The 27,433-nt window shown below is 48.9% G+C and overlaps 1 protein-coding gene across 2 annotated transcripts in view; it reads left to right on the top strand.

Moving 5' to 3' along the window:
- CHST11 (carbohydrate sulfotransferase 11) overlaps nucleotides 1–27,433 on the top strand; it is a 263,396-nt gene that overhangs the window by 101,713 nt on the left and 134,250 nt on the right. For both annotated transcript variants that reach the window (XM_043562377.1, XM_043562378.1), the window contains exon 2: nucleotides 24,148–24,233. In XM_043562377.1, the coding sequence (XP_043418312.1) occupies nucleotides 24,148–24,233 (86 nt within the window). The remainder of the gene's footprint in view (nucleotides 1–24,147; nucleotides 24,234–27,433) is intronic.

A 27,433-nucleotide genomic window follows, 5' to 3' on the forward strand; every position in this document is an offset into this window, starting at 1 on the left:
TCACCTCTAAGCCAAAGAGCCGTGATTTGTAATCACAGGGTGGATGGCACGCACGGCTAGGTTGTGTGTGTGTGTGTGTGGGTGTGTGTGTGTGTGTGTGTTTCAATAACACAAGTGCGAAAACGGTCATCTCTTAGACTTGCTCCCTCCCAAGCACATCCACAAGCACCGGATTCACAAAGCCATGAACAGCTGACATTTCCTAAGTGCTCTGTGTGTGCGTCTTAGTGGTTGAGCGCTGCGTTTGCATGGCCCAGTTAGCGCACCTGAGAACAGTGTGAGCTGATACGGGTTTTGTTCCCACTTGACAGCTGTGGAAGCCAAGGTCCGGAGAGGGGAAATGTAAAGAGCGCAAGGTCACGCGGTGGGGAGAAGAGGGGCCTGGGTCTCTGCCACAGCAGCCCTTGGCGGGCGGCCAGGGGCAGGTATGGTGAGGGCCGTTTTACAGAGGGGGAAGCCCGAGGTTCCGCGGTGAGACTGTGGAGACAGTTGGCTCTGCAATCTGGGCGTTCTGGTTCTGGCTGATGGTCTGTCCACGAGCAGTGGGAAAGGCGGTAGATCGGTGCACTGTGTCCCTTGCCCTGACTTGTTCGAGGACTCAAAGTCAAGGACCTCCTGGAAGCCAAAAAGGAGCACCAGGCAGCCTTACCTGGGGAACAGGAGCTGGCGGCGGTCCCCGTGGCCACACCCCTCCGGGCATTTCCAAAGCCCTTGCAAGGGCCGTGTCTGGTTTGTCCCCCCGCTCCTCATTGCTCCCAGGCCCTTTAATGCACCCCAGATCCCCCCAAGTCACCTGGGATGCTTTTCAAAGGACAGCCTTTTGGGACTTGAGATAGGCTTATTCAGGCAGGATCTTGACTGGGAGGTCCTGGAATCTCTCCATCTCACCCCAGGTGGTCGTGAAGGGTGGTGATGTTGGAGAGCCACCCATCTAGGCCTCAGTACGGAGACCCCGAGAAGGGTGGACACGGCCGCGGATTGACTCTGAGGTTCCAGGCATGATGCTTAAACAAAGGGCCATGGTTACGTTGGCCAGGGCAGAGGTTATTACCATCAGGCCCAGACATTTTGGGAACATGCTAGAAATAACTCACTGGCTGAGTGTTTCTGTTTTGCATCAGTGTGATTAGGTGTGTCTGGGGCTGCAGCCTAAACTTTTTTTTTTTTTCCGGGGGAGTGGGTGGGTATCTTTTAAAAACACTGTGGTAAAATGCCCATAACCTAAAATTTACCATTTGAACCATTTTAGGTGTCGAGTTCGGTGGCGGTAAGTACATTGTTGTTACATCTAGAGGACTCAGAGGGAGATGGCCCTGGGCCCATGTTAGGCGCTAAATACCTGCTTTCAGGTGACAAAAGGACTTGTGGGGATTATTGGGGTGATAGGTAAATTATTACACATTGGGTAGGCGTCCCCGCTCCTGACTTCCTTATGAACAAACCAACTTCAGTCTGAGATGCTGGTCAAGGAGAGGCTGGTGAGCTATGTTTAATGCTCAGTTTCTATTTCTGAGCCAGGCAGGATGATGAGTTCATTGTCTGGTCAATGCCAAGGGCAACTTCCCCTGCCTCCCCTAGTTACCCCAGCAGAATAGAGGATACCTCTGTGAAACATCCAACTTTCCCTCCTATGTGTGTGCTGGTAAGAGGCTACTCGCGGCCGTGACTGGGACTAAACTTTTCAAATGCTGCCGTCTCAAGGCCGATCTGGTTAAGCACCGAACAAATGGGCCTTTTTCTATTTAAGAGGAGGGTTTTTGGGTTTGTTTTTTTTTTTTTTTACTGTGTGTCAACAAAAGATCTGCAGACAATCCTTTTATACATTTCGCACTGCTGACTTCATAAGCGTAAGAGTGCTTACGACCCATTTACATTTTTTCGTGCGTTTGTGTTTACTTCTGTGGTTACCATGCTCTGAGGAGGCCACCAAATCTGGCCTGTTCAGTGTTGGAACACACTGCCAGTGGAATTTTGGTGAGCCTCAGGGCTGTGGAGAGGAGAGCACTGGATCAGCCGGCGGGCTGAGAGTTACAGAAGTATTGAATTTTGCAGCTGGAAGGGATCTTCTATAGAGTTAAACCCCCTAATTCAAGAGTGGCATATTGAGACCCAGAAAGGGGGAGTGTCTGCAAGGTCACCCCCTCTCCCCCCGCCCCCGTGAGGAACTCAGTCCAACACTGGCTTCCTGGTCTCCAGCCCACAGACTTTCCACTGCATCAGACCTTCCTTGTCCTTGAACTCTGGCTTCTGTCGACTGGATGGAGTGCAGTATTAGAAGCCTAAAGATAAGTTTTCCTGAGTCAAGGGGTCTTTCCAAATGCATGTGTGTATTTTGTGCCTGCTCTGTGTTTCTGCTCCTGTATTTGGGTGGAATGAAACTTTGCTTCTGAGCAGACCTTTCTATTTGAGTTTCTTTCCTAAGATCTTTATCTTCCTGATTGCATTTCGGAACCCCCTGCCTCTGTTCTGATGAGAGCGCTGAGTCCATTGGCCCTCTCACCGGGATGCCAGCATGCCTGGTTGAACGTGGACGATTGAGTCATCAGCTTTCTGGCGTGGCCTCTCCTCTCCTCTCCCAGAATCCTGAAGTCCCGTCTGATACTCCCTGTCCTTTCGGTCTGGGAAGGGATTTGGATGTAAGCAGAGCTCTTGGTGATAGCCATTCTAGAAGAGGCGATGGGGAGCTGGCTATTATTGAGAGATAGACCAGACCTCTCACATTCCCGAGCAAAACCTAGGAAGGTTCTGGGTTCATAGGACTTGCAATTGTCCCAGCTACAAGGGCAGATTAATTAATTGACTGAGTACCATATGTTTATTGAGGACTTACTCCTCAGAATAGGAGGTACAAGGAGTTTGACTCGGCCTCTGAGTTGGTGCCTGTGTGCCCAGTAAGGGGCTTAATTTCATGCCTCTGTTTCCTCGTTGTCCTTAAAGAAGCCGAGAAAGATGTGAAAGAAGAATCGGGGTCACTGCTGGCCCGTGAAGTTCGGCGAGGGCGACATCTGTTGTGGTCACTGCAGTGTGGTGTGGACGCTCCATGAACAGTTTTCTTAAGTGCCCACCACCCCCGCACCCTTTGAACAAAAACGTCCATATGGGAGGCAGCTACTGTGTAGAGGGGGCAAGATTGAATTGAGTCTGGGTTACCTGGGTCTGGAGTCTCTGCTCTGCCACTTGGCTCTGTGCCCCTGGACAAGTCACTTATGTCCCTGGGCCGCCATTTGCTCATCAATGGAATGGAGATGCAGCGATTCATCTTGTGGCCATGCCTGCGCCACATACTTTCTCTGACTTCGGATTTCTCACCTTTACAATGAGAGGCAAGTGGGGATGTGCGTGGAAGGCTGTTGGAACCGCCAGACAGCTGAACATTATTATCATGCCCGTGTCAGGAATAGCCTTATTTTACTGCTTTATCTCGAGTGAGTTAAAAGAATTTTTTTTTTGGTGTTTATTTATTTTTGAGAGAGAGAAGAGCACAGGTGGGGGAGGGGCAGAGAGAGAAGGAGACACAGAATCCGAAGCAGGCTCCAGGCTCCAGCTGTCAGTGCAGAGCCTGATGCGGGACTTGAACTCACGGACCGCGAAATCATGACCTGAGCCCAAATCGGATGCTTAACCAACTGAGCCACCCAGGCGCCCTTCAAATGAATTTTTAAGAGCCTAAATATGTTCCAGTGTGGGTAACTTCCAACGGCCTGTGGGTGGATGTGTCCCCTGGGCTGTGCCCTTCAGATCCCCAGCCCTGGTCCGGTGCTTGAATAGCTCTGTAGGCCAAACATCCCTGGAGATAAAAGCTAAGTGTTTAAGGACCCCATTGCTGTACCCAGCTGACCAGAAGTGAGGCTTTGGATCACCTGCTGATTCTGAATGGTCTCGCTTACCGCATTCTCACCAGCATTGATAATCGAGAGGGACCTAGGAGCCATTATTTGCAATTCAAGCTCACACACAGTGGTCACATAAGATCAGCCCTGAGTCCCCAGTCCTTTATTTTTGATGGACATTTAAAGAATAAGGCCTGAACTTTGAATAAAACCATTTGCCTTTTGCTTTCGAGGCCCTGCAGTTACTTCATTAGGGGATCGGAGCCAGAAATCATTTGTGACTTCTCCCCCATGCATTAGAAGTTTGGCGGATAAAGTATCTTTTGTGGTTTCTGTTAACAAGCAGGAAGATTCCAGGCTTAAGCCAGAGTATAAAAGAGAATTGAAACTAAAGACTGGTTTTTGGGTTTGACTAACGTTTCTAGCATCGTTCAGCCACAGGAGAGTCAAAAGCTTTGACTGTATGCACAGGCTGGTATAGTAAAGTTCAGGATGTTAAAAAAGAGGGTTAGTTAGGTCAATTAGGTGGGACCTTACTTAACACTGCCTGTTTCGGAACGCCATGACTCTCAATTTCTTACTTTCAGTTTTATTTATATATTTTTCAAGAATTATTTTAATTCCAGTGTAGTTAACACGCAGTGTTGGATTCCTTTCAGGCGTACGACGTAGCGATTCATTAGTTCCGTATATTCCCCAGTGCTCATCAAGATAAGTGTACTTTTAATCCCCTTTGCCTGTTTCATCCATCCCCACACCCACCCACCCTTCATTTGGAGTGTTAAACCTTCTTGCCCCATAGACGTGTAGGTTTGGGATAAATTAAGAGAAGCCCGCGTGGATATTCCGTATGTCATGCAATCAGAGAATGGCAGACCCAATATGTAACCGAGCCTTCCACGTCTGCAGTGGGGCTGCAAGTGTGCCCCACAGGGATCTTCCTGGCAGCCTAGAGAACCGAATTCCTTTTCCCCTGTACTTGTCTCTTCTGCTTCTATGATATGGCTGGCCCCTGGAAGGAGGAAGATTTTTTATCAAGAAATGGGTGCACAGGGGTGCCCGGGTGGCTCAGTCGGTTGAGCATCCGACTCCGGTTCAGGTCATGATCTCACCGCTCGTGAGTTCAAGCCCCGCATCGGGCTCGCTGCTGTCGGCACAGAGCCTGCTTCGGATCATTTGTCCCCCCACCCCCCACCCCCTTTCTGCCCCTCCCGTGCACATGCTCTCTCTCTGAAAAATAAAGAAACATCAAAAAAAGAAAGAAAGAAGAAATGGGTGCTCAGCCCTCTGACGCTCCCTACGTCACTTGGAAGGAAGTGAGATTTTCGCATCTCTTATGGTGACATGCTTGCATGAACAACTCAGAATTTTAGGTTTCAACATACCGGCGAATAAGCAAGTGAGGCCTTGAGTGTTGACATTGACTGAGATCAGAAGCGAGTGAAAGGCAAAGGTTGCCTCCCCTGCTGTTTCTGGCCATCCCAGTTCTGTTCCGACTCTTCTCTGCGGCAAACCCTCACCCTTGACTTTGGACACCCAGGAAGGATTTCTCTATCGGCCTTTTCTGGGTCCAACTTTTTACAAACTGACATCCTCACCCTTCTGGACCTGGGGCCCTGATCCCAGGGATGTTGACCTTCTTTACCTTCTGCTGGAGGGATAACCTCAAACTTGCTCAGTTGGCAGATCATCTGGAAGTCATAGTGATATATTAATATTTTTTGCATTAATACTGTTGATATCTATACATCTATATATACATATCTATATATGATTCAACCATAACAGAGTTAACTGTTTAACAAGGTTTTATGGAAGAAGAAAATTAGGAAAATTCTACCCTGTTTTAGATGTTGTGGCTTTTCAAAATTTGAGGAAGCTGGTTATTATTTAAGTGGCAAAACATTGGAAAGTTACTAGGAACCATTGATCTAAAGGAACACTGGGTTTCCAGACTCAGCAAGATCTAGGGCAGTTATTTGGAGGAGGGTTGGGTCTTAGGACAGAGGGTCTTCCTTTTTTTCTTTAAAAAAATTTTTTTTAACGTTTATTCATTTTTGAGAGACAGAGCGCGAGCAGGGGAGGAGCAGAGAGAGAGGGAGACAACAGGATCCGAAGCAGGCTCTAGGCTCTGAGCTGTCAACACAGAGCCTGATATGGGGCTCGGACCTACGAACTATGAGATGGTGACCTGAGCCAAAGTTGGTCGCTTAACTGACTAAGCCACCCAGGCACGCCTCCCCCCACCTTAAAAAAATCGTTTTTAAATGTTTGACAGAGGGTCTTTCTTGAAACTGCTGAAGACCCATCATCCCCAGTCTGCCCTGACACCCACAGGGTGTGGTGGCTTCCACTGCCATTCAGGGCACCGGGGCCAGTGTCCCTGGAGCTGTGATGCATGGCTTGTACACGGAGCTGGCTCCGGGGTCTTGTTATCCCAGAGCTGTCTGCCTGCACCCCAGTGAGCCCTCGCTCCGGGTTCACCCTCAGAGGGAACAGGGCGTTTGATGCTGCCCCGCTTTGCCGTTTGGACTTGGAGATATTTGTTTTGGCTTGGAAAACAAAGTATCAAACTTGCGGGAGACTGAGAGAGCAGAGAGAGGGAGGAAATAAAGAGGGAGAAAGAAGGAAAGAAAACGTGCTGGGGGGTGAGCTTGAAGTGGAGGTCTGGGGACGGGGGCCGGCGGACCCGTGAAGGGAGTCGGGGATGCTCCCCACCGTCACCCATCCTCATCACCTCCTGTTCTATCAAGTGGAGGAGGCTGCGACTGTGAGATGCATTGGGATTTCAGGGAACTTACAAACCGTGCGGGTACTTTCCCTTGTGATTCTCATCAGGAAGTTACAAACTTACAAACCACGTGGTGCCTTCTCTTGCTCTTCTCTTACTGGTGAGAAGCCTGAGACACAGGGGAGCGAAGACACTGTTGCAGAAGGTCACTGGCTGGTTACTGGAGAAGCCAGGGTTAGAAGCAGGAGCTCTACCGCCCTTGGGGTTTACCCTTAGCCACTTTGCTCTACGAAGTCCCTGTTGCTGCTGCTGCTGCTGCTGGTGCATGTGTGTGTGTGTGTGTGTGTGTGTGTGTGTGTGTGTGTTTGAACAGTTTTAAGTTTACTTATTTTGAGACAGAGAGCGTGCATGCGTGCATGCACACGTAAGTGGGGGAGGGGCAGAGAACGAGGGAGAGAGAAAACGCCAAGCAGGCTCTGCACTGTCAGCACAGAGCCCAGTGCCGAACCATGAGATCGTGCCCCAAGCCGAAATCAAGAGTCTGATGCTGAACCGACTGAGCCACCTGGTCGCCCGTTTGAACACTTCCATGTCAGTGTTTTGACCTAGCTGAGTCAGACAGGTGTGTTTGACTCAGCTCCATTACTGTTTCCTAAGTAATTTCAACCCCCGTTTCCATCTTTTCACATTATTAACTCTTACGAGGGGGTGGGCCCAGCGTTGTGAAACGCTGCTGCTTTCTGTGTGTTTCACGTCTGCTCTGCTCCCCTCCTCTCCTATATCAGGTAGATCTCCACTGATAACACTCAGAGATAATAAACATTTACCTGCTCTGTCAGTCTGCAGAATCTCTTAGGTGCTATCTGTGTGACTCTGGCAAATAACCTGTTTGAATTTGTTTCTGTAAAATGGAAATGATAACACTTAACGTTTCAGGATGGTCCCAAGGAAGGGGAGGTTAAATAACATTTCCCCGAGTGCCCCGCATTCAGCATGGCATATCGTAGGAACGCCACATACGTTCTGCTTAGTTTTGTCCCCCTCTTCTCTGGGTCACCCACGCGGTTGGTGGCAGCGAGCTCAGAACCAGAGCCCTTCCTGATACGCCTGGCCTCTTCTCGTCAGATCCTCCTGTAGCTCTAGACATTTGCAAACACCCTCTTACTGTTTTACGCGTTTTAATTTGCTTGCATAAATAGGTCCTGCCTGGCTGACTTTGAGAAGGATTTTAATATCCACACTCACGCTGGGCGCGTGTGCTGCCCCCCAAGAGGCCAACCTTCCTGTTCATCGTAGCAACAAGGATATTGTGCACAGCTTTCTTACTTTTTGGAGAAAGGTGGGATTCTGTCTCTCCATGTTGTCACAAAGCTATCTGTCTATTAAAGGAAAAGAGAAGTCGCAAAATGCTAAATATTTCCCTAGGGAAAATCACCCCAGTAGCTTTGGGCCTCTCGCACCCTCCCCCGCCCCCCGCCGGGTTCATTGCCTTCTCGCTGAAGGTCTTTAGAGAGACTGTGGAGTGAGGTTCAGTCTTGCATCTTGGACTCACCAGAAGGGATGGAGGGAGGGAGGGAGATGGGGAGCGTGGGCACGTTTAATAGGCCACAGCTGCAGTGGTCTTTCCTTCTGACCACATTTCAAGAAGAATAACATTTGAAGCAGAGCATGGCTGCCCCCAGAGCCTTTTCTGCCCCCGCCCCCCGCCTCCCTCCACCCACTTTTGGATCTTCTCCAGCGCCTACTTTTCTCCACCCCACTCCACCCCACCCCTACACCACTTCTTGATAACAGCAACTTAAGTTATACTTCAAGCAGCTCATAGTCCTGAGACCTGCAAGCATGAAGCACGCTCACTGTGTTCTTCGTCAAAGATCAGTCTCTCTTCATCGTTGGGAGAAATCCAACTCTTTGTTTAGAACTTTCCTGGCTTTCAGGAGCATCTGTAACATTTAGAGTTGATCTGGATCCGGCATTACGTTGATGTCATCACTGTTAAGTAAGAAAGATGATAAACAGCGTGGAAGAACGCGTTTTCGTGTTTATACGTCGTCGTTTATACGTATATATATTTATGTGGCTGAGATTCCGATCCTCATAATATTTTGAAATCGGCTGCTTTTACTTAAACCCCTTCTCCGTGTCTTCATGTTATTACTTTTGATAACAGTATCATTTCTGAGTAGTTAATACACTGTGATTTATTAATGATGTACCTTAAGTGAACTATGATTTATGAAATGATTGCTCTCGTCATGGGCATTTTTCAGTTGTTACAATTTCTGGCCATCGGAGGGGAAACATTATGGTAAGCATCTTGGTGCGTAACTTCTTTAGCTTCTGTCGGTGTCATTTCCCGAGAGGGAAATCGCTGGAGTCGAAGGCTATAAACATCTTCATGGCTCCAGTGACATAGTACGTGTGGGGATATTTTAAAAATTAGTATTAGCATCTTGTGCCAGAAAAATGTCAGGAGAACACAATACACACGAACAAGTTAAAAAGATAATTCCCTGGGGCGCCTGGGTGGCGCAGTCGGTCCGACTTCAGCCAGGTCACGATCTCGCGGTCCGTGAGTTCGAGCCCCGCGTCAGGCTCTGGGCTGATGGCTCAGAGCCTGGAGCCTGTTTCCGATTCTGTGTCTCCCTCTCTCTCTGCCCCTCCCCCGTTCATGCTTTGTCTCTCTCTGTCCCAAAAATAAATAAACGTTGAAAAAAAAAATTAAAAAAAAAAAAAAGATAATTCCCATCCTTAACCCATGTAGACATATGAAAATGAAACTACGGGTTTGGGTAGCGTGTGTTTTGTTGTGGGGGATCATCTCTTTCTAGCCGTCTCTTGCTTCTGGAGGAGAGGTACACACGCCGTCTGTTCAACACCCCCCTTTCGGCAGCCCGCAGCTGCCTCACGCTCGTCTTGAGCAAACCCAGATTGGTTAGACCTCCACCGTAAGTCACCAACTCCCCTCGCCGATCTGTGAGATCATCTCGTGTCCACAGATGAATGTGTATGTATCATGTCTGTAACAGTGAGATTTCTGGGTGGAATAGAAGAGACTTTTGCAATGCTGTCTTGGGGAACGGTTAGAAAGAGAAGGTATTACCAGACATCAGGAGTGGTACCTAATTCTGGCTTACTAAGCCCTTACGAAGGCCTGACGTGGATGACTTTATTTTGTCCTTGCAACATTCCTACTAAGTAGGTACATTGTTAGCCCCATTTGACAGAGAGGTGACCGAGGCCGAGAGGTTGGAATACATTGTCAGGGTCATACAGGACCTGAGCCCGTGTGTATTCGTTTCCTAGGGCAGCCTTAATGACATACCACAAGCTCCGGTGGCTTCAACAGCCGCAATCTGGTCCCTCGCAGTTCTAGGAGCTGCAAGTCTGAAAGCGAGGTGTTGGCAGGGCCGGAGGCTCTGGGGTAGAATCCTTCCTTGCCTCTTCCTGCCTGGCTTCTGGTGGCTCCCGTCAGTCCTTGGTGCTCCTTGGCTTGCCTGTAGTCGTGCCCCTCCACCCTCTGTCTCCATCTGTGCAGGATCTTCTCCATGTGTGTCTGTCTCTGTATCCTCTCCTCTCTTAGGAGAACAGCAGCCATTGGATTTAGGGCCCACCCCAGTCCAGGATGACCTCATCTTTTTTTTTTCTTAAACGTTTATTTATTATTGAAAGAGACAGAGCATGAGCATGGGAGGGACAGAGAGAGAGGAGGAGACACATAATCCGAAGCAGGCTTCAGGCTCTGAGCTGTCAGCACAGAGCCCGACGTGGGGCTCGAACTCACAAACCGTGAGATCATGACCTGGGCCGAGGTCCGACGCTTAACTGACTTAGCCACACAGGCACCCCAAGGATGACCTCATCTTAATTTAACTGATTATACGTGCTAAGACCGTATTTCCAAATAAGGTCCCATTCTGAGATGTTCTAAGTGGGCATGAATTTCGGGGGGGCCACTATTCAATCCACAACACCATAGTCTAGCCAGGACCCCTCTCCACCTTCTAGGACACGGTGGAGAAAAGGGAAGGAAAACAGAAGCCTGGGAATGCTCAAGTTTTGCCCAGGTGGCCTTGAGACAGACAAAGGATGGGCGACCGTCCCTGTGTGGCCAAGAGGGAACAGAGATTCGTACAAGAAGTAGGGTGCCCGGCACAGGCCGACTGCATTTGAGCGAAATTACCCTGCACAGAGCTGAACAGCTTTCTGTACTTGAGGGGAGAGAGTGGATTTGGGGTCAATGCCCCGCCATGCTTGAGTGGCTTGCATAAAGGTTACCTGAAATATTTCCCTTCTCAAGCAGCCGCATTATTGCCTGTCTCTGAAGCTGCAGGGGAACCTCAGAGGCAGACATAAATGTCTCCAAGTCGTAAAATCAGACTTGGAGCACCAGCCACAGGGAAGAAAGGATTTTGGCATATTATCTGCATCGCTGCAAAATACATTTATAAGCATTCCAGGCAAACTGCAGGGGAGAGTATAGAAAGTCTCCAGCATGCAAGGAAGGGTAAATGAAAATTAGTAACTGAACAATGTCCGTAATTACTTCTTCAAGGTATAGAACATAATTAAGATGAGCTGTCCTGCCCGTGCTGTCTCTCTTGTTTTATTTAAGGGAACATAAAACATCATTTATAAGGGCTTTCCTAGGTGAACTGCCAATTTCAATTCCTTGAACTCTGTTTTTCCACAGGGTCTTATGTTTCTCAACAGTAAAATTTGTCCACTCCTATCGGGTTTTCGGGAACGGAATGGGGTTGGAAGTTGGTTCTCCTTCACCCCAGACACTCAGATTCCCCACCTTCTGTTACTGGGAGGGTTTTCATGTCATTGAAAGTGACAGTTGTGTACAGAAAAAGCTTCTAGAAAAACAAGGCTGCAAGTCTAGGATGCTAGCCTTTAAGTTAAGAATCTGACTCTCCTCGGATGTGGAGAAAAAGGATCTCTTTTGCACGGCTGCTGGAAATGCAGACTGGTGCAGTCGCTCTGGAAAACAGTACGGAGGTTCCTCAAAAAATCAAAAAAAGAACTACCCTACGACCCAGCAATTGCACTACTAGGTATTTAGCCAAGGGATACAGGTGTGCTGTTTTGAAGGGACACGTGTACCCCATGTTTATAGCAGCACTAATGACAATAGCCAAAGTATGGAAAGAGCCCAAATGTCCATCAATGGATGAATGGATAAAGATGTGGTATATATAGACAATGGAGTATTCCTCGGCAATCAAAAAGAATGAAATCTTGCCATTTGCAACCACGTGGTTGGAACTACAGGGTATTATGCTAACCGAAATTAGTCAGTCAGGGAAAGACAAGTATCATAGGACTTCACTCATATGAGGAGTTTAAGACACAGAACAGATGACCATAAGGGAAGGGAAGCAAAACTAATATAAAAACAGGGAGAGGGACAAAACAGAAGAGACTCATAAATACGGAGAACAAACAGAGGGTTACTGGAGGGGTTGTGGGAGGGGGGATGGGCTAAATGGGGAAGGGGCATTAAGGAATCTACTGAAATCATTGTTGCACTATAAGCTAACTAACTTGGATGTAAATTTAAAGGCAAAAAAAAAAAAAAAGAATCTGACTCTCCTTATAAGTCTGGTAAATTTTCACGGCTACATTCAGGGTAGCGTTTGATTAATATTTGATTCTTTAACAAGCTTAATCTGCTTTTCACATTTTAAATTGCATTTAAAATTTAATATATTTAATGTCTTCTTGGAGTACTTCAGTTGCCTGATTAACAAACAAGGACTTAGATAGAATACAGATCTAATACCTCAAATTTAGGAGTATGTTGACTAAATTAATGTTTTTAAAAATGCCCCAAGAGTATGTGTAAACCAGATTTCAACTTAAAATCTCAAGTCTGGCGTGCCTGGGTGGCTCAGTCGGTTAAGCATCTGACTCTTGGTTTCGGGTCAGGTCATGATCTCACAGTTTCGTAAGTTCAAGCCCCACATTGGGCTCTGTGCTGGCGGTGCGGAGCCTGCTTCAGATACTCTGTCTCCCTCGCTCACTCTGTCTCTCTCTCTCTCTCTCTCAAAATAAATAAATAAATAAACTTAAAAAAGAAAAAAACAACTACAGATTTCTAAAAAAAAAAAAAAACAAAACTCAAGTCAAATGAATTGTTCAACTAAACCTTTCATGCTGGGATTCCAAGGTAGATCTCCTACTCAAATAGGTTAAAATCTTGAAAATATTAATCTTCTGGATTTTCCTCATAAACATTTCTGTACTTTTTTTTTTTAAATAGCCTTATTGAGATAGCATTGACGTATAAAACTCACCGAGTCTGAGTGTAGAATTCAATGAAGTTTAGTATGTTTCCAGAGTTCTACAACCATCACCACAATCTAATTTGAGAATATTTCCGTTACCCTAAAGTGGAACCTTTAGGTTCATTTACCGTCCTTCGCCATCCCGCCCAGGCCTTAGGTGACCACTGGTCTACTTTCTGTGTCCGTATATTGTCCTGTTGTGGACATTTTCTGTATTTAATTTGAAATCATGCTGGGTTTTTAAGGAAACGGTCTTGCTCTCTCCATTTGAGGGGGCATCTCCTCCAGCAGCTTTTTGGGGCACTGCCTCAGTGGCCTGGAATTTCTTCATGGCTCTCGGAACCCATCACCCACACTCATCACTGAGGCCTGATTCAGATGCCTCTGTGCAGGAGCCAAATCCCAGCAGGTAGTTTCATGCCACTCCTCTTCCTTGCTGGGCTCCAAGACCTGGTTAAGGCGTGAGCTGACGGCAGACCTCCCTGCTGGGTTGGCGCGCATCAACCATGCTCCTGTGGCCACCTGCGGGCCCCACAGCGTCCGCTCGGAGGCCCCCAGCCAGCACGCTCCCCCAGAAGCCTCAGGGGCCCCTTTAGGTTCACACTTCACGTCTGAGCAGGATGTCTCAGGCACGCCCTTGTTTGGAACAGGCATTATTCCCAGCAGCCGAAAGGTGGGAACAACTCAAGTGTCCATTGACGGATGACTGGATATGTCAAAGGTGGCTTATGCACACAGTGAAATATTACCCAGCCTTAAAAAGGAGATTTTGACTTCTGCTACAATATGGGTGAACCTCGAAGACATTGTACTAAGTGAAATACTGGACGATTCCACTTGTGTGAAGTACTTAGAATCATTCAATTCGGGGACAGAAAATAGAATAGTGGTTGCCAGGGGCTGGAAGGAGAGGGGGATGGGGAGTTGGTGTTTGATGGGTCCAGAGTTTCACTTTGGGATGAGAAAATAAAGTTCTGGAGACGGTTGGTGGTGACGGTTACACAGCCGTGTGAATGTACGTCATGCTACTTAACTGCACGCCTAAAAATGGCTAAACTGGTAAATTTTCCGTTGTGTCTATTTTAGCACAACTTAGAAACATTGGCAAAACCCCATTTGTGTTGTTCTGTGCCTCAAAGATGATTTCCAGGGGCTCCCTCTTGATTACAGAGTCACATGAATGTTTTCCCAGTCTAGCCTCAAATCCTTTCTGGAAGGAGTTAGGTGTCAACAAGGAAATGAAGATGCCTCAGCCTCGCCAGCATGCCCTTTGCGGCGAGGCTCCACCCGGTCCTTGTAAGGACCTTCCCTGTGACACCCTGCACCCAGGCCCCTGAACTCACTGGCCCCGGTTTCCCCCTCCTCTTCTCCAGATCGCCCCGCATGGGCACCGTCTGTATGTGCTGTGTCTCCAAAGCCTTCTGAGATCTGAATCCCTTGGGGGTGCTCATTCTCCTCTTCTCTTCCCAGACCCCTTTCTGGGGGAGCCTGATTCAGAGGGGCTGTGGAGATAGGCTTTTTTTACAAGTACCTCGGATGACTCTTAGCGGGCAGGTTTTGAAGACATAGGACTAGGGTAACTGTGTTTCAAAAATGGTCTCGTTTCTCATCTTTTGGGAAAAGAGCTCAAATTCAGTCATTCATGTGTTCATTCATTCATTCATCCAGGCGCTGAAGTTAGGCACACTTTTAGGTAACTGAGGATATTGTGGTAGATAAGACAATCCGGGTCTCTCCTCTCAAGCTTTGAGTCTTGTGGTGGCAATGGGCAGTGGCCAATAAAGCATTTAAAATAAAAAGCCTTGGGGTGCCTGGGTGGCTCAGTCCATTAAGCGTCTGGCTCTTGATTTAGGCTCAGGTCACAATCTCATGGTAATGAGATCAAGCCCTGTGTCGGGATCTGTGCTGACAGTGTAGAGCCTGCTTGGGATTCTCTCTCTCTCTCTCTCTCTCTCTCTCTCTCTCTCTCTCTCCCCCCCTCCCCGGTGCGTGCTCTCTCTGCCCCTCACAAAATAAATAAACTTAAAAAATAAAATAGGGGCACCTGGGTGGCTCAGTCAGTTAAGCGTCCAACTCTTGGTTTTGGCTCAGGTCACATGATCTCATGGTGTTGTGAGTTCCAGCCCCGCATCAAGCTCTGCCCTTGCAGCACCGAGCCTGCCTGGGATTGTCTCCTCGCTCTCTGCCCCTCCCCCACTCGCGCTGTCTCTGTCTCTCTCAAAATAAATAAAAATAAATACTATTTTATTAAAAAAAAAAAAGTCAAAAGACAATAGGTGCCTTGAAGAAGGATAAAAAACAAACCAGAGGGGAGACCGTGAGAAAGAAGAGACAGACTGTGTTAGGTAGTGTGGTGGCAGGTGGGGGGCTCTCTGGGGAGCCGATAATGTGAGCAAGACCAGGGGGAGGAATATTACAGGTGAGGCGAGCGCACAGGGCCTAGTGAGTTGGCGCAAGTACTAAAAAAAATAGAAGAGAATAGAAAATACCAGTTCATCACATGTAAGCTGGGGCAAAAGGACAGGAGACAGAAGGTCTCTAGCTTTGTGACCTTGAACGAATCACTTATGCTCCTGGACGCCCATTTCTCCACCTGTGGAATGGGGCTGTGGGCGGGGTGGGTTCTGCTGGATTGGGGTTTCTTAACGTTTCAGTGCCTGGCACCTCCTCTCCTCACCTCTTCCATGCTGTCTTGGGGTGGGCTACGTAAACACTACTGTCCAGAAAGATCTTTAAAAAAAATTTTTTTTTAAATGCTTATTCATTTTTGAGAGAGAGCATGAGCAGGGAAGGGGCAGAGAGAGAGGGAGACGCAGGATCTGAAGCAGGCTCCGGGCTCTGAGCTGTCGGCACAGAGCCCGATGCAGGGTTCGAACCCACGAACCGTGAGATCGTGGCCTGAGCTGAAGTCGGGCGCTTAACTGACTGAGCCCCCCAGGTGCCCCAGAAAGATCATTTTTGAGAGTTGCATCCTGCCATTTGTCTTGCTTACTCGGAATCAAATTTGAGGGTACTTTTCTCCAACCGTATTTACCCCTTCCTTTTGCTTGTGTGGGAGCCATTGAGCCAGATGGCCTCCAAAGGCCCTTCTTGTCCAAGATGCGCCTGATTCTGCATTAACCTGTCTGGTACAGCTGGTTTGCACTTGGGCAGGGACTCTGTGCTTTTTGGAAGTGGGCACAACGCTCTGCTCTGGGGAAAATTTTGCAGATGGGCCAGAATCACCCAAAAGAGGGCGTGCGTTGAGTGCAGCGGCCCTCGGTTTTGGTCAGTATGTTTGATGGCTCGGTTCTTTCCCTGGCAGGTCAATGTTGTAGGGTATATGGTATGTTCTTCAGAGCTGAGTATCTCCGTGGAAGGTTTGTGTGACAGTAAATCTCCTGGCTCCCAGATGAAGCTGTGACTTTTCTCTTCCAGAGTTATATGGAATGCTTTCACCTAATTCTTGGATTTATACCCTTGACCTCCATCTGCCAAAAGTTTAGTTCACTTTGGTTCTGCCAACACCTCCACAGGCTGGGCATCAGGAGGTCTGTGGAGCTTACGGTAGGGAAAGGAGACCGACACAGGAATTAGCTATCATAAGGGTTCTGATGATTTCCAAATCAAATAAAACCCAAATCTGTCAGTGTTCTTTAGTGGTTGCTAGTGGGGTCTCCAACGGGGAAAAACAGATCTGAAATGGTATTCCATGGCTCTGGGGTATTGCAGGGACTGTGAGAAGGTGGGTAAAGGAAGTTGGAAAACTGAAGTTTGGTAATAGAGCATTAATGTTAGCTCAGGTCGAACCCCCGTGTCCTGGGGCTCCCGCCTGTGTTTGGGGACTCCTGAAAGGCTGCCTACAAATACAAGTGTGCTGAATGTTTTGTAAAACCCCCGAAGCCTGGTTGGTTGGAGGGCCCTGGGTCAATATTCAGGGTTGTCTTTTTCTTGGCCTGCTCCAGCTCCAGCCTCTACAAGCTCTAATAAGGCTCATTTCACAGGAGTGGGGGAGATGCTACAGTGTGCGTGCATAGAATGGATGGTTTGAATCCCAGTTCTGCTGCTCACAAAGCTGCGCCATCGGGTGAATTCTTCCACCCCTCCGAGCCTCGGTTTGTCTTTGACATGGGTGTGATACCACTGCCCTCCAGGGTAGTGGGGAGGAGTAGGGGTGAGACGGTAATAAAAGCTAGCTCTCCTGAGTGCTTGTAGAACTCGCCGATGGCACACCCCAGTTCCACTGGAACGGATCGTACTAATTTTGCCTTGTGTTTTTGTTTGTTTTAGTTCCTTTAACGAAGAAAGCCAAATAACTAAATACTTTTGAGGATGCATGTCAGCTAACACACTTTGAACTTCTCTTTGCTCTTCTGCTGGTAGTAAGCGGCCTGGCCTGGTGCTCTTTAACAGAAACAGTGTCTTTGGTTAAACCCTCAGATCACCTGACCTGTTGTTTTAGCTCATTCATTTGACGCAAATGTGCTGAGTACCTGTTACGCACTAAGCACCTAGTTGGGCAGAGGGCATGGGGAGGGGGGCCAACGAGAGGACCATGGGGCTGGGCTGCCAGGGACTCAGAGGTGAGGGATGAGCTGGCCGAGGGTAGGGCAGGCCTGGCTCTTCTTTTCCAGCCCTGCAGTGGGAACGTTGGCTCTCCTGTCCCCTGACTGGGCCACGCTTTCTCCTCTGAAAATGAGGGGGAGTGGTCAGAACGCCTCCGACTCCAGACACGAGTTTTGATTCTTAATTCTTTGGCAGGAGCAAACGGGGAACGCAAAAACCTGAGCCCATCTGGACTTGCGAAATGTGTTGAACACACACTGGATCCAGAGAGCCTCAGATTCCTTGAGATAAAACGAAATCTCCCAGAGATAGAAATTCCTGAGTGTTTGAGACAAGTTTGATGTGTTAGCTACAGACGCCGTGTTTGTGAGGACTTACGTACCTCTGTTTCCTTCTCAGCTTTATGGGAACTACTTGGGATTGAGCCAGTTCTAAGCCAGTCTGTGATGTCCAAGAATCCCGGGAGCTTTAGTAGCTTATCCTGCCCCTCCCCACCCTTCCCCTTTGTTTTCTTTTCTCTTCCTCTTTCCTCTGGTCCTAAAATTCCTTCCAGAAATCTGGGCAGAACAACTCATTCGGGTTCTGATGTTAGTGCGTGACTCAAAGCGGGGTTTTGTTTTGTTTTTTTTTCCCTTCTTCGTGCTTTAAAAGGAGAGTGGTGGTCCAAAGGAGATGCTGAACTCTAGAAGAATATGAGTGCTCCCAGAAGGCCAGGTTCACGGGTGCTTCTGAGAGAGGGTTGGGTTCCTTCCACTCTGATTCCCTCCCTGTGGCATTTCAGGCCCTGGGTCACTGTGACAAGAGGGCTTTGTTCCGGCAACTGGCGGTGTGGCCCGTGCCCCGCCCCCCCAGGGCTTCCATATCAGAGTTTGATTTTTTTTTTTTTTGGTGGGGGGTTCCGATTTTTGTATTATTAATTATTCTTTGTAGATGGTATTTCTTCATTTGAGAAACCTCTTCGTTTCAACTAGAAGGCCAGCCTTTGGTGGTGGGTTGTAAACTGGGCAGAAATTGATAAGAAATAGATCTCAAAGCCGGGTGTTGCTTTTTCCTTACCAAACCCTTCTGGGCCTACACTTTCCTCTCCTCCTTTTCTGTTACTGCGTGGCTGCCCTCTGGGCCCTCTGTCTATACCTCCTGCCCCTTCCACCTGACCGCCCCACCCCCAGCACCTCTCTAGGGCTCATTTAACCCGAGGTTCTCCAGGGAGTCTTCCCATTGCCCTGTGCTTAGATGTCAGGAATTTAGAGACCACCTGGTTTTACCTCTGCATCTCACCAAGGAGAAATCTGAGTGTCCGGAGGGGACTTGGTTCCAAGTGAGGCTCTTGTTTGGTGGCAAAGAGAGCCAGCTGTAGGATCCAGGCCTGTGATTTTTCACATGGATACTACGGACCTGGCTACTTTACATTTTCCTTTAATTTCCAAAACCATCCTAGGATGTAGGCACTATTACTGCTGTCTAGTTGCGTTTTGGAGATTAAGAAGTTGACTGAAGGGGGTGTGATGAGCATCTACTCTTGATTTTGGCTCAGGCCATGATCCCAGAGTCGTGGGATCAAGCCCCGTATCCAGGTCAGCACCGAGCGTAGAGCCTGCTTAAGATTCTTTCTTTCTCTCTCTCTCTCTCTCTCCCTCTCTCCCTCCCTCTCTCTTCCTCTCTCTCTCTCTCTCTCTCCCCCTCTTCCTTTCCCTCTCCCTCTCCCCCTCCACCCCCCACTCATGCTGTACCTCTCTCTCTAAAATAACAATAATAAAAAGAAGTTGACCGAAGCCCTGAAGGCTGGTTAATAGTGAAACCAGGATTTGAATCTAAAGGGTGCTACTCGGTGCCTGTGACTCTCTTGGTTTCAGCCTGGACAAAGTCCGGAGCTCCAGGAATCTCCTCAGTCCCAGGCAGGTCAGGATGGTCGCTCACTGTAGCTCTAGCCTGGTGACCTCCACAGAGAGGGGGAGAGCTGTGACGTAGTGGCCTTTCGGGGCAGGCTGTGGGTCCTGCCGTTACAAAGCAGATGGCCTGTCTTTATAAAAGAATGGCTTCCTCCGAGATTACTGGGGGTCACTCGCTTCTCCCAACTTGATGCCCTTGACCTAGACACGCCCCCACTCCAGCGTCGCTTTGACGGATGGCCCGGACGGTACTCACTCAGGCACAGCATGATTTTGTGCATTTGGGGAAGACACGTCTGTAACCGCATTGCTGCACCCTCAGCGTGGTGTAGGTGAGGGATCGTGCTCAGGCTGTTAGCAAAACCAGATTTGGAGAACGAAGTCAGTTGGGTGTCGGAGCTGGTTTGTCCGCGGGAGGGGAGTGGAGGCCCGTGTGGATCTGGGTGATTTAGTACGAAGCGCCTCACTTTGGACGTTGGCGGGAGGGAGAGCACGGATTCTGCGGTGGCGGCTCCAAGGGTGCGGGCGTGGTCTGCCGTCTTGAGGGACAGCATGGCACAGTGGTGAAGACCACCATTTCTGGAAGCAGGCCTGGGTTTGAATTTGCCATTTGTTGTGCCATTTGCTGGCTGTGTGATCTTGGGCAAGTTACTTAACCTCTCTGGGCTTCAGTTGCCTCAACTGTAAAATGGGAATGAATGATATTATTATCATTCGTTATTTCTAACTTCTGGGGTTTTTATGAGAAGTCCATGAAGCAATGTGAGAAAAAGCCTTAGCGTGGTGTCAGGCATAAGGCACGTGATAAATTCTCAATAAATAGTAGTTGTCATGATTATTATTATTATTAACTCTTGCTGTATTTTATGAGACCTGACTTCCGGCCCTGGGTCTGCTGCTAGCTACCCTGGGGAGGCGAGGCAAGTGTATCAACTCCGACTGTTTTTCTGTAAACTGATGGAGTTTGACTCTAATCCCCGGGCATCCCACCTATCTCCAGTTTTCTGAAATGGATCAAAAATGAGTTCCCACCCAGGGCCCCACAGCCTTTCGGTTTGATGTCATCCGACTGGAATTAACAATCTAGCAGCTCCTTTCCACCCCCCCAGACACAGGCAAGGTCAGGGAATGGATGAGGTGGGCTCTGTTCCTTTGTTGTGAGCCAACTTTCTGTCACCTGCTGTCACGTTACTGTGAGTGGAGTGTCCACTTGAGAACAACGTGCTCTTCATCAGAGTAATATAAACACGGGAGCTTGATTCGGATTTTAGCTTCATTTATGTATCTTGGACTACGTCCTGGGTCCAAGAAATTGTGCCGTAAATTAAACCAATTAGATTCTTACAAAACAGTTTTGCATTTCGTTCATTAGAGTTTAGAAAGGGGAAAAAGCAAGCGTGGTAGCTAAGTAAAACTTGCGGTGGTGGGTGGGTGGCGGAAGGCCACTGTTAAACGTCCTCGGGGACTCCTTTCTTAGGGCTTTTGATCACTAGACCTTTTATTAAAAAAAAAAAAATGCTGATGCTACTGGTGGTTTCTTCCTTGTGGAGCAGAAAAAGCCTGTCCAGTGCTTATAAAGGAAGCCTTACGGGGCGCCTGGGTGGCTCAGGCGGTTAAGCGTCTCGATTTCAGCTCTGGTCACGGTCTCACAGTCGTGGGATCTGGGATTGAGCCCCGCCTCGGGCTCTGCACTGACAGCACAGAGCCTGCTTGGGATTCTCTCTCTCCCCCTCTCTCTGCCCCTCCCCTGCTCTCTCTCTCTCTCTCTCTCTCTCAAAATAAATATTTTTTTAAAAGGAAGCCTTTAATCCTAGCTCATTTATAAGCTTTTTTGAGTACCTACTGTGTGCCAAGCGCCGGGGAAAAATGTGAATGAGGTGGAGAGGGTCTCTACCCCCGTGCCCATGCCTGGCATATCATACGTAGGTGCTTGAGAAAAGTGTGTTGGATGAATGGAGTCTACTAATAACTGTTAGTTAATAGTCTGGCCCTCATATCACATCACCACAATGACTCCTGTAACACCAGATTACATTTTAGATCGCCTGTCCTAGAAGTGGCCAGCCAACCCAGTCTTGGGCCAGGTCAGGAGGAAACTTGGCACTTGACCATCAGCCCAGCATGGCAGCAGCTGAGAGCATGGGCTGCCTGTGTCAGAAGCCAGTCTTCACCTCTTCCTAGTCACAAGACCTGGGCAAGTTACCTACCCCTGCCTCAGTTACTCCTATCCATAAAATGGGGACAGCGGTGGTACCCACCCTGTGAGACTTCTGTGCAGATTTATGTGTGAACTGCTCGGCACACCGTGAGGGTTCTCTAAACCGTGGCTGCCACCATCCGTGAGCGTCAGTCGCTCAGCCTTCTCTGATGCCATTTTTCCTAAGACACACGTGGGATACACATACTTACCACTTGTTTGCCTAATTGCCAACCCTTCCTTTGTGTCCCAGGCACGCAGTAGGTCCCCACTGCTATCATTTGGATGTGAAGAGCCTAGCAGTCAGGTTTGAGTCTTGGCAGGGCAACTTTCCGCCTCCATGGTCTTGACCTTGGTCAAGTTGCTGAAGTCAAGAGAGGCTCAGAGAGGTTAGTACTTCCTTCTCTGGGGGAAGGATTACCCTTAACCAAGTGCCTAGCACACAATGAGCACTCACTCCATAAATAGTGAGACTGTTGTCATTCGCGCAAAAGGCACACAAAGCCCCTTTGGCTTTTGTAGCCTGGCGTGCCAAAGCCAAAGCTGATTCACGGGGCGTCCAACGAAGCCCGCACGGCCAGGGCTGGAGGAGGCCCCGAGGACAGACGGCCTTGGGAAAGGGCCCGTGTTGCGGGCCCCACACGGTCAAAGCGTTTTAAAGGCCTTGTATTAGAAAAATAAACCAATTAAATAATACTGCCCCCCATAAAAGCTGACTTTTAATGGACTCCACGGTGGGGTTCTCACCGCGGCGGTCTGCAGCCCCAGTCTCGGTGAGCCTGTCTGCCGCCATGGGGAGAGTTTAATCTCGCACGGCGTGAGCATAATTTTACAAGTTTTATGGCTGTTTTTTCTCTTCCAAAGTGTTGCTATGTCATTGTGCACCGAGGGCAACTTGCGTGCATTTAACAGTTTACCTCGTTTGGGGTGGAAATGAAAAATGAAGCAATAAATTAAAGAAAAACACAACGTGGATTTTTTTTCCCCCTTCTTGTCGAGGCAGCCGTGGAGGAACAAAGAGGCAGTGTTTGCCCCGCACAGCCCAGTCGAATCCTAACAGCTTTTATGTATGGACACTGGCCCGCAGATCGCCTCCCCGGAGAGGGCCGTGGGGCTCGGGGAGCGTTGGGGGGCTGGTTCCGCCGATCCCAGCGATACCTGGGACCTTTCTCCAGGGCAGAGGTCAGCAAACCGCAGCCCGCGGGCCGGAGCCAGCCCAGCGCCTGTTTCTGTGACACGGTTGAAAAAAACATCAAAAGAAGAATAATACTTCCTGACACGTGAAAATTACCCGGAATTCAGGCTTCGGCCTCCATAAATGGAGGGGCGTTGACACGCAGCCACGCCCGCCCGTTGTGTGTTGTCTGCGGCTGGCGCAACGCTGAGGCGCTGCCTGCCCTTTACGGGAAGAGTTTGCTGACCCCGCTGTAGGAAGGGGGTAAAGGAGAAGGGGACAGAAAATGCAGCTTCCGGTTTCCTGGAGTCGATGGTTTGCGCTGAGGGTGTCCACGTGGCTCAAAGTCCAAGAGGTGCCTGAGAAAGAGTGGATTCACCTGGAGAACTCCCAGAAGTAATCGGCTACCCATCCAGGCTGTCTGCTCCGGGGAACAAAATGCAGCCCACTTCGCTGCTGCACACAGCGGTGACTTCTTTAGGCTTGCGGATCGGTCCGCTTTCCTGGTCCTTCCCATGCCCCAGCCATGCCGTTCCACAAAGAAAATTGCCTCCTGCAGGAGAAGAAAACGGTCGTTCGCTCATTCATTCGTTCCTCCCTCCCCCACGCCGCCCTCCCTTCAACAAATAATTATCAACAGGTGACTAGGTGTTAGACTCTGCGAGAGACTGCCCGGAACAGGAAGAATGAAAACAGAAAGTTCTTTTCCCCTGAAAATTAGTCCTTGGGGCGGGCGCCTGGCTGGCTCAGTCGGCGGAGCGCGTGACTCTTGACCTCGGGGTTGGGAGTTTGAGCCCCACGTTCGTGTAGGGGTTACTTAAAAATGAAATCTTAAAAAGAAATAGGTCGTGGTGTCCTCGGTGCCATTGGTTTTTGAGTTCTTTTAATTCTGCCTCTTTGATTAATTTTAAGTTCCACCTCTGTTTAGAACCATAAACCCGTGTCCTTTCTTCCTCGACCTGCTACTTTCATTAAAAATAACCTAATTTACAAGAGGCTTTGGGGTGACCGGGCGTCTGACTTAGCCCGTGGGAAGAGCCCTCCGGGGGAAGGCGCTGCAGCCTGCGCAGGAGACCAGGGCCAGGTGCTCGGGGACCAGGAATAAGAGGCTGTAATGGATCATGGAGGGAGAAGGCTGTGGAATTTGAAATCTACCAAGCCTGGTGCTGCTGGCTGGAACTGTCTTGTAACAACTTTATGCTGCCTTTTGTAAGTTGCTTCATTACACTGAGTTTTAGAGGCCTGTCCTCTTTTCTTAAAAACTTGCTGGGAAGAAATGTTGAGCATTATTTATGTCCTCTGGGTGTGGAGAGATGCCTGAATACTGGGGCAGACATGCCTTTGGACAAAGGAACAACAGCTTTGCCAGAAACTGGTTCTCTGTCTTCCTTTCCTACCTGCCTCTTCTTCCCCCACCTCTGTGCCTTTTTCTTTGTCAGACAAGCCTTTGTTGCTCATTTCTGATGAGCCTTCACTTTCTTTCCTCAGTCATGCGGAGGAACCCCTTTGGTGTGGACATCTGCTGCCGTAAGGGGTCTCGAAGCCCCCTGCAGGAGCTCTACAACCCAACCCAGGTAAGCCCTGGAAACTTTCTCGCTTGTTCGATTTGGTCTCCGTGCGTCGATCTCTGGAGGGGAGGTGGCGAGAGGGGGAGGGAGAACGATAAACTTCAAAATTTGGTTCTTGAGGGATTTGAAACTTCTTTCTACTGCCTGGCATTTCAGCTTCGGTGGTTGCTTTCTTGGTCACCCTTTCTCTGTATAATGGCTCTGAAGTTCTAGCAAGAAGGATTAAGAATTCCAGAAATGCCCTGGTGTAGTGCTGGACTGAGCTTTCAGACAGACCTGCTCAGGTTAGAGATTCTCCATAGTCACAGGTGCCAGCGACGGGACGCTGTATCTGTAGAGCCTCAGGGGCTGGGCAGTCTCTCCCTTAGCACCCCCAAAGAAAGTTCACGTGTGGATGAACCTGCCACCCTGCTCCCACGCCGGTTTATTAAAGTCCAAGATGCCCCCAAGAATTCCACCTCACTGCACCAGTTTACCAAGATTCAATTTTGTGGGGGTGCTTTTTGTTAAGTCACCTCATGATAAGTTGAGTTTGATCATGAAGAGTTTTTCTGTGAGCAAAATAAGCTCCACGCCAGGAAATGTGTCTCGTGGAAAGCTAGGAGCAAAGGGAGGAGGTCTGGTCGCCATGGCGATGGCCTCCGTGGTGTGTGGGTCTTGATGTGGAGACCATAAGGCTGGTTCTCTTTTGGGAACGTTAATTAGCAATTGATGCCAGGAAATAGTAAACAACTAGTGGCCTATGATCTGACCTTTGATTGCTGTTAAAAAAGAAAAAAAAAATGCACTGCTTTAGCCATAGCCTCTGTGCTTTATTTTGCATCAAATTCTTAATTCAGTATTTCTGTGGACTAAGGTGCTTGGTAGAGGAAGATAATACCTGGGCCTCAAAGGTACTGAAGTCCCTGAAGTCTTGCAAAGGGCACTTTGTGATCCCACACATCTTCCTTGTCTCTCACTTGCACTCCCTTCTGGAAAAATGGACTCCCGAGTTTGTACATCACGGGTGGCCTAACCAGGTGAATTCACTCCCCCGTCAGCCCCGCTGCTTTGGGGTTCTACTATGACGAGGCTGGATTAGCTAGGTCATTGCAAACTCAGATTGCCTGAGGCTTCCTTAATGGGTTCTCTGGTGACTTAGCAGGGAATTTGATATTTGGGTTTCGTTTGGTGCCCAGATAATCTGATTATTATAGGCAAGTCTCCTGGCATGTTCACACACCTGTCCTTAGGAGGAGGTGGAATCGGCCTCGACAAAGGATAGGAATTCTGGAAATCCATGTTGAAAACAGCACATGCTGCTGAGATGCAGACCGTTCCTATCTTTTTGTCGACAGGCTCTGTTCTCAGATCCTTTTCCCTTTCAAAATACAACCGCTGAAGCACCGCTATGTTCCTGAGGAAATTTCTATGGGCAGCATATGGTGTCGTGGGAAGAGCTTATTTCTGAAGCAGACACCCCTCTGGACAGGAAGCGCATGGACCGGGTCTATGCTGTGTCCTGTTGTATCCCCAGCCCCTAACACAGGGCCTGACCTATAGCATGTGCCCCCAAATATCTGCGATTGAGAAAATCAAAGTCTAGGTTCAAATCCCTACCTCACCTCCAACTGGTTGTGCAACTCGAGTAGGTGATGAGTCCATTTCTCTGGAATGTTGGGAGGCCAAAATAACCCTGCTGTGTCAGGGGCTATGTAAACATCATTCATCATTATCCTAGTCGTGAGGGTGGTTTCCATACTGGAAGCCTTGACTTCAGAGTCAGACATGGGTCCAAAGCCTGGTTTCTTCATTTCCTAGCTACGTGAGTGTGGGCAAGACACTTGGCCCCTCTGAAGTTGCTTTCCCTCGGTTATAACATGATGCTAACAGTACCTGCCTTGCAGGTTTGCATGAGAGGATATATTTTGCTCTGTGCCTCCTGTGGAGTTTGTTCCTTCCTGGATTCATTCACTCGTTCCCTCATTCATTTCTTCACCCACCATTGTAAGTGCCAGGTGCTGGGCACAAAAGGGTGAGCTGGGCATATGTGGTTAGCCTTCCATAGCTGGTTCCTCTAGTTACCCCAGGGTTGGCTCGAGTTGACTGGAACAGGAGACCCTGCTTAGTCCCTGGGTGGAGGTCATCTCTTCCTTCTGGTGGTGTTTTGAGTATTGTCTGGGTGAGAAGCTCATTTAGCGGTAGCCTAGGGCCTGGGAGGGAAGATGGGGCTGGAGAGGCCGCCCTGGGAACCATGCTCGAGGCTGGAGGTGGGTGAGTCACCTCCAGCAGGAATGTCGTGGGCAAGCTGTCTGGCCCCCTTCTCTGACAACCAGGAAAATGTCCCTGCAGGAAGATCTCCCCGTTTCCTCGGGATGTTACCCGGGATGTTTTTTCTTAGGCTGGTTTCCTTTACAAGCTGCAATTATGTTCCATTCCCACGCAACTACAGTCAGGGGCGCTTCTCGGAGACACTGTCTTGTTGATCCTTTGGGCTGCTGTGGGCGGGGCGTCGAGAGGAGGGAGCAGGCGCCCCGGATGAGGTTAGTTCCGTGTCCACAAGACATTTACAAACTTTGCACCCGATTGGTCACGGTCGTGGCTTCTCGCGTTTCCCTACCAGTCAAGCTGTTGAGGCCGCTAAGCCTGGACTGATATTATCACGGAGGCAGATGACAAACCCTGAAGTTGCTAGAAACCAAACTGCTCCTGGAGATGCCCTTTCCCCCGTTTTATGCCGCCTGGTTATTTGGGTTTGATATGTGATAGTGAAAACAGGAACCATCCATTGTAGATGGGAAACCAGGGTTGCAGTAGGAAGGCAGCGTCTTAGTTACACGTATCGCTGCTGTGGACCAGATGGTATCTAGATGCTTATCAACATCTCATCGAATGTTCATAACAAACCCCAAACTAGGCATAACACCTCCATTTCACGTATGGGAGAGCTGAGGCCAAGAAGGTTCTACAACTTGCGGAGGGTCACAGCTGGCAAGAAGCCGAGTAAAGATTTAAACCCAGGATGAAGTACAAATCCATTTGTCTCCACGCTCCAGTCACTGTCGCCAGCAAAGTTCCCTTGGCAGGAATTGCCCCATCTCCCCTCTAAAACCACAGCAGGGTCACACCCAGATTTTTATGGGACAAAGACTTAAAGGCGCCCTTGGGAAAATTGGCCATCATCTGATTTGTCGTGTCCAGGGTTTTCTTATTTTAGTGCCTCCCAA

The sequence above is a fragment of the Prionailurus bengalensis genome, chromosome B4 (assembly GCF_016509475.1).
Source record: "Prionailurus bengalensis isolate Pbe53 chromosome B4, Fcat_Pben_1.1_paternal_pri, whole genome shotgun sequence".
NCBI lineage: Eukaryota > Metazoa > Chordata > Mammalia > Carnivora > Felidae > Prionailurus > Prionailurus bengalensis.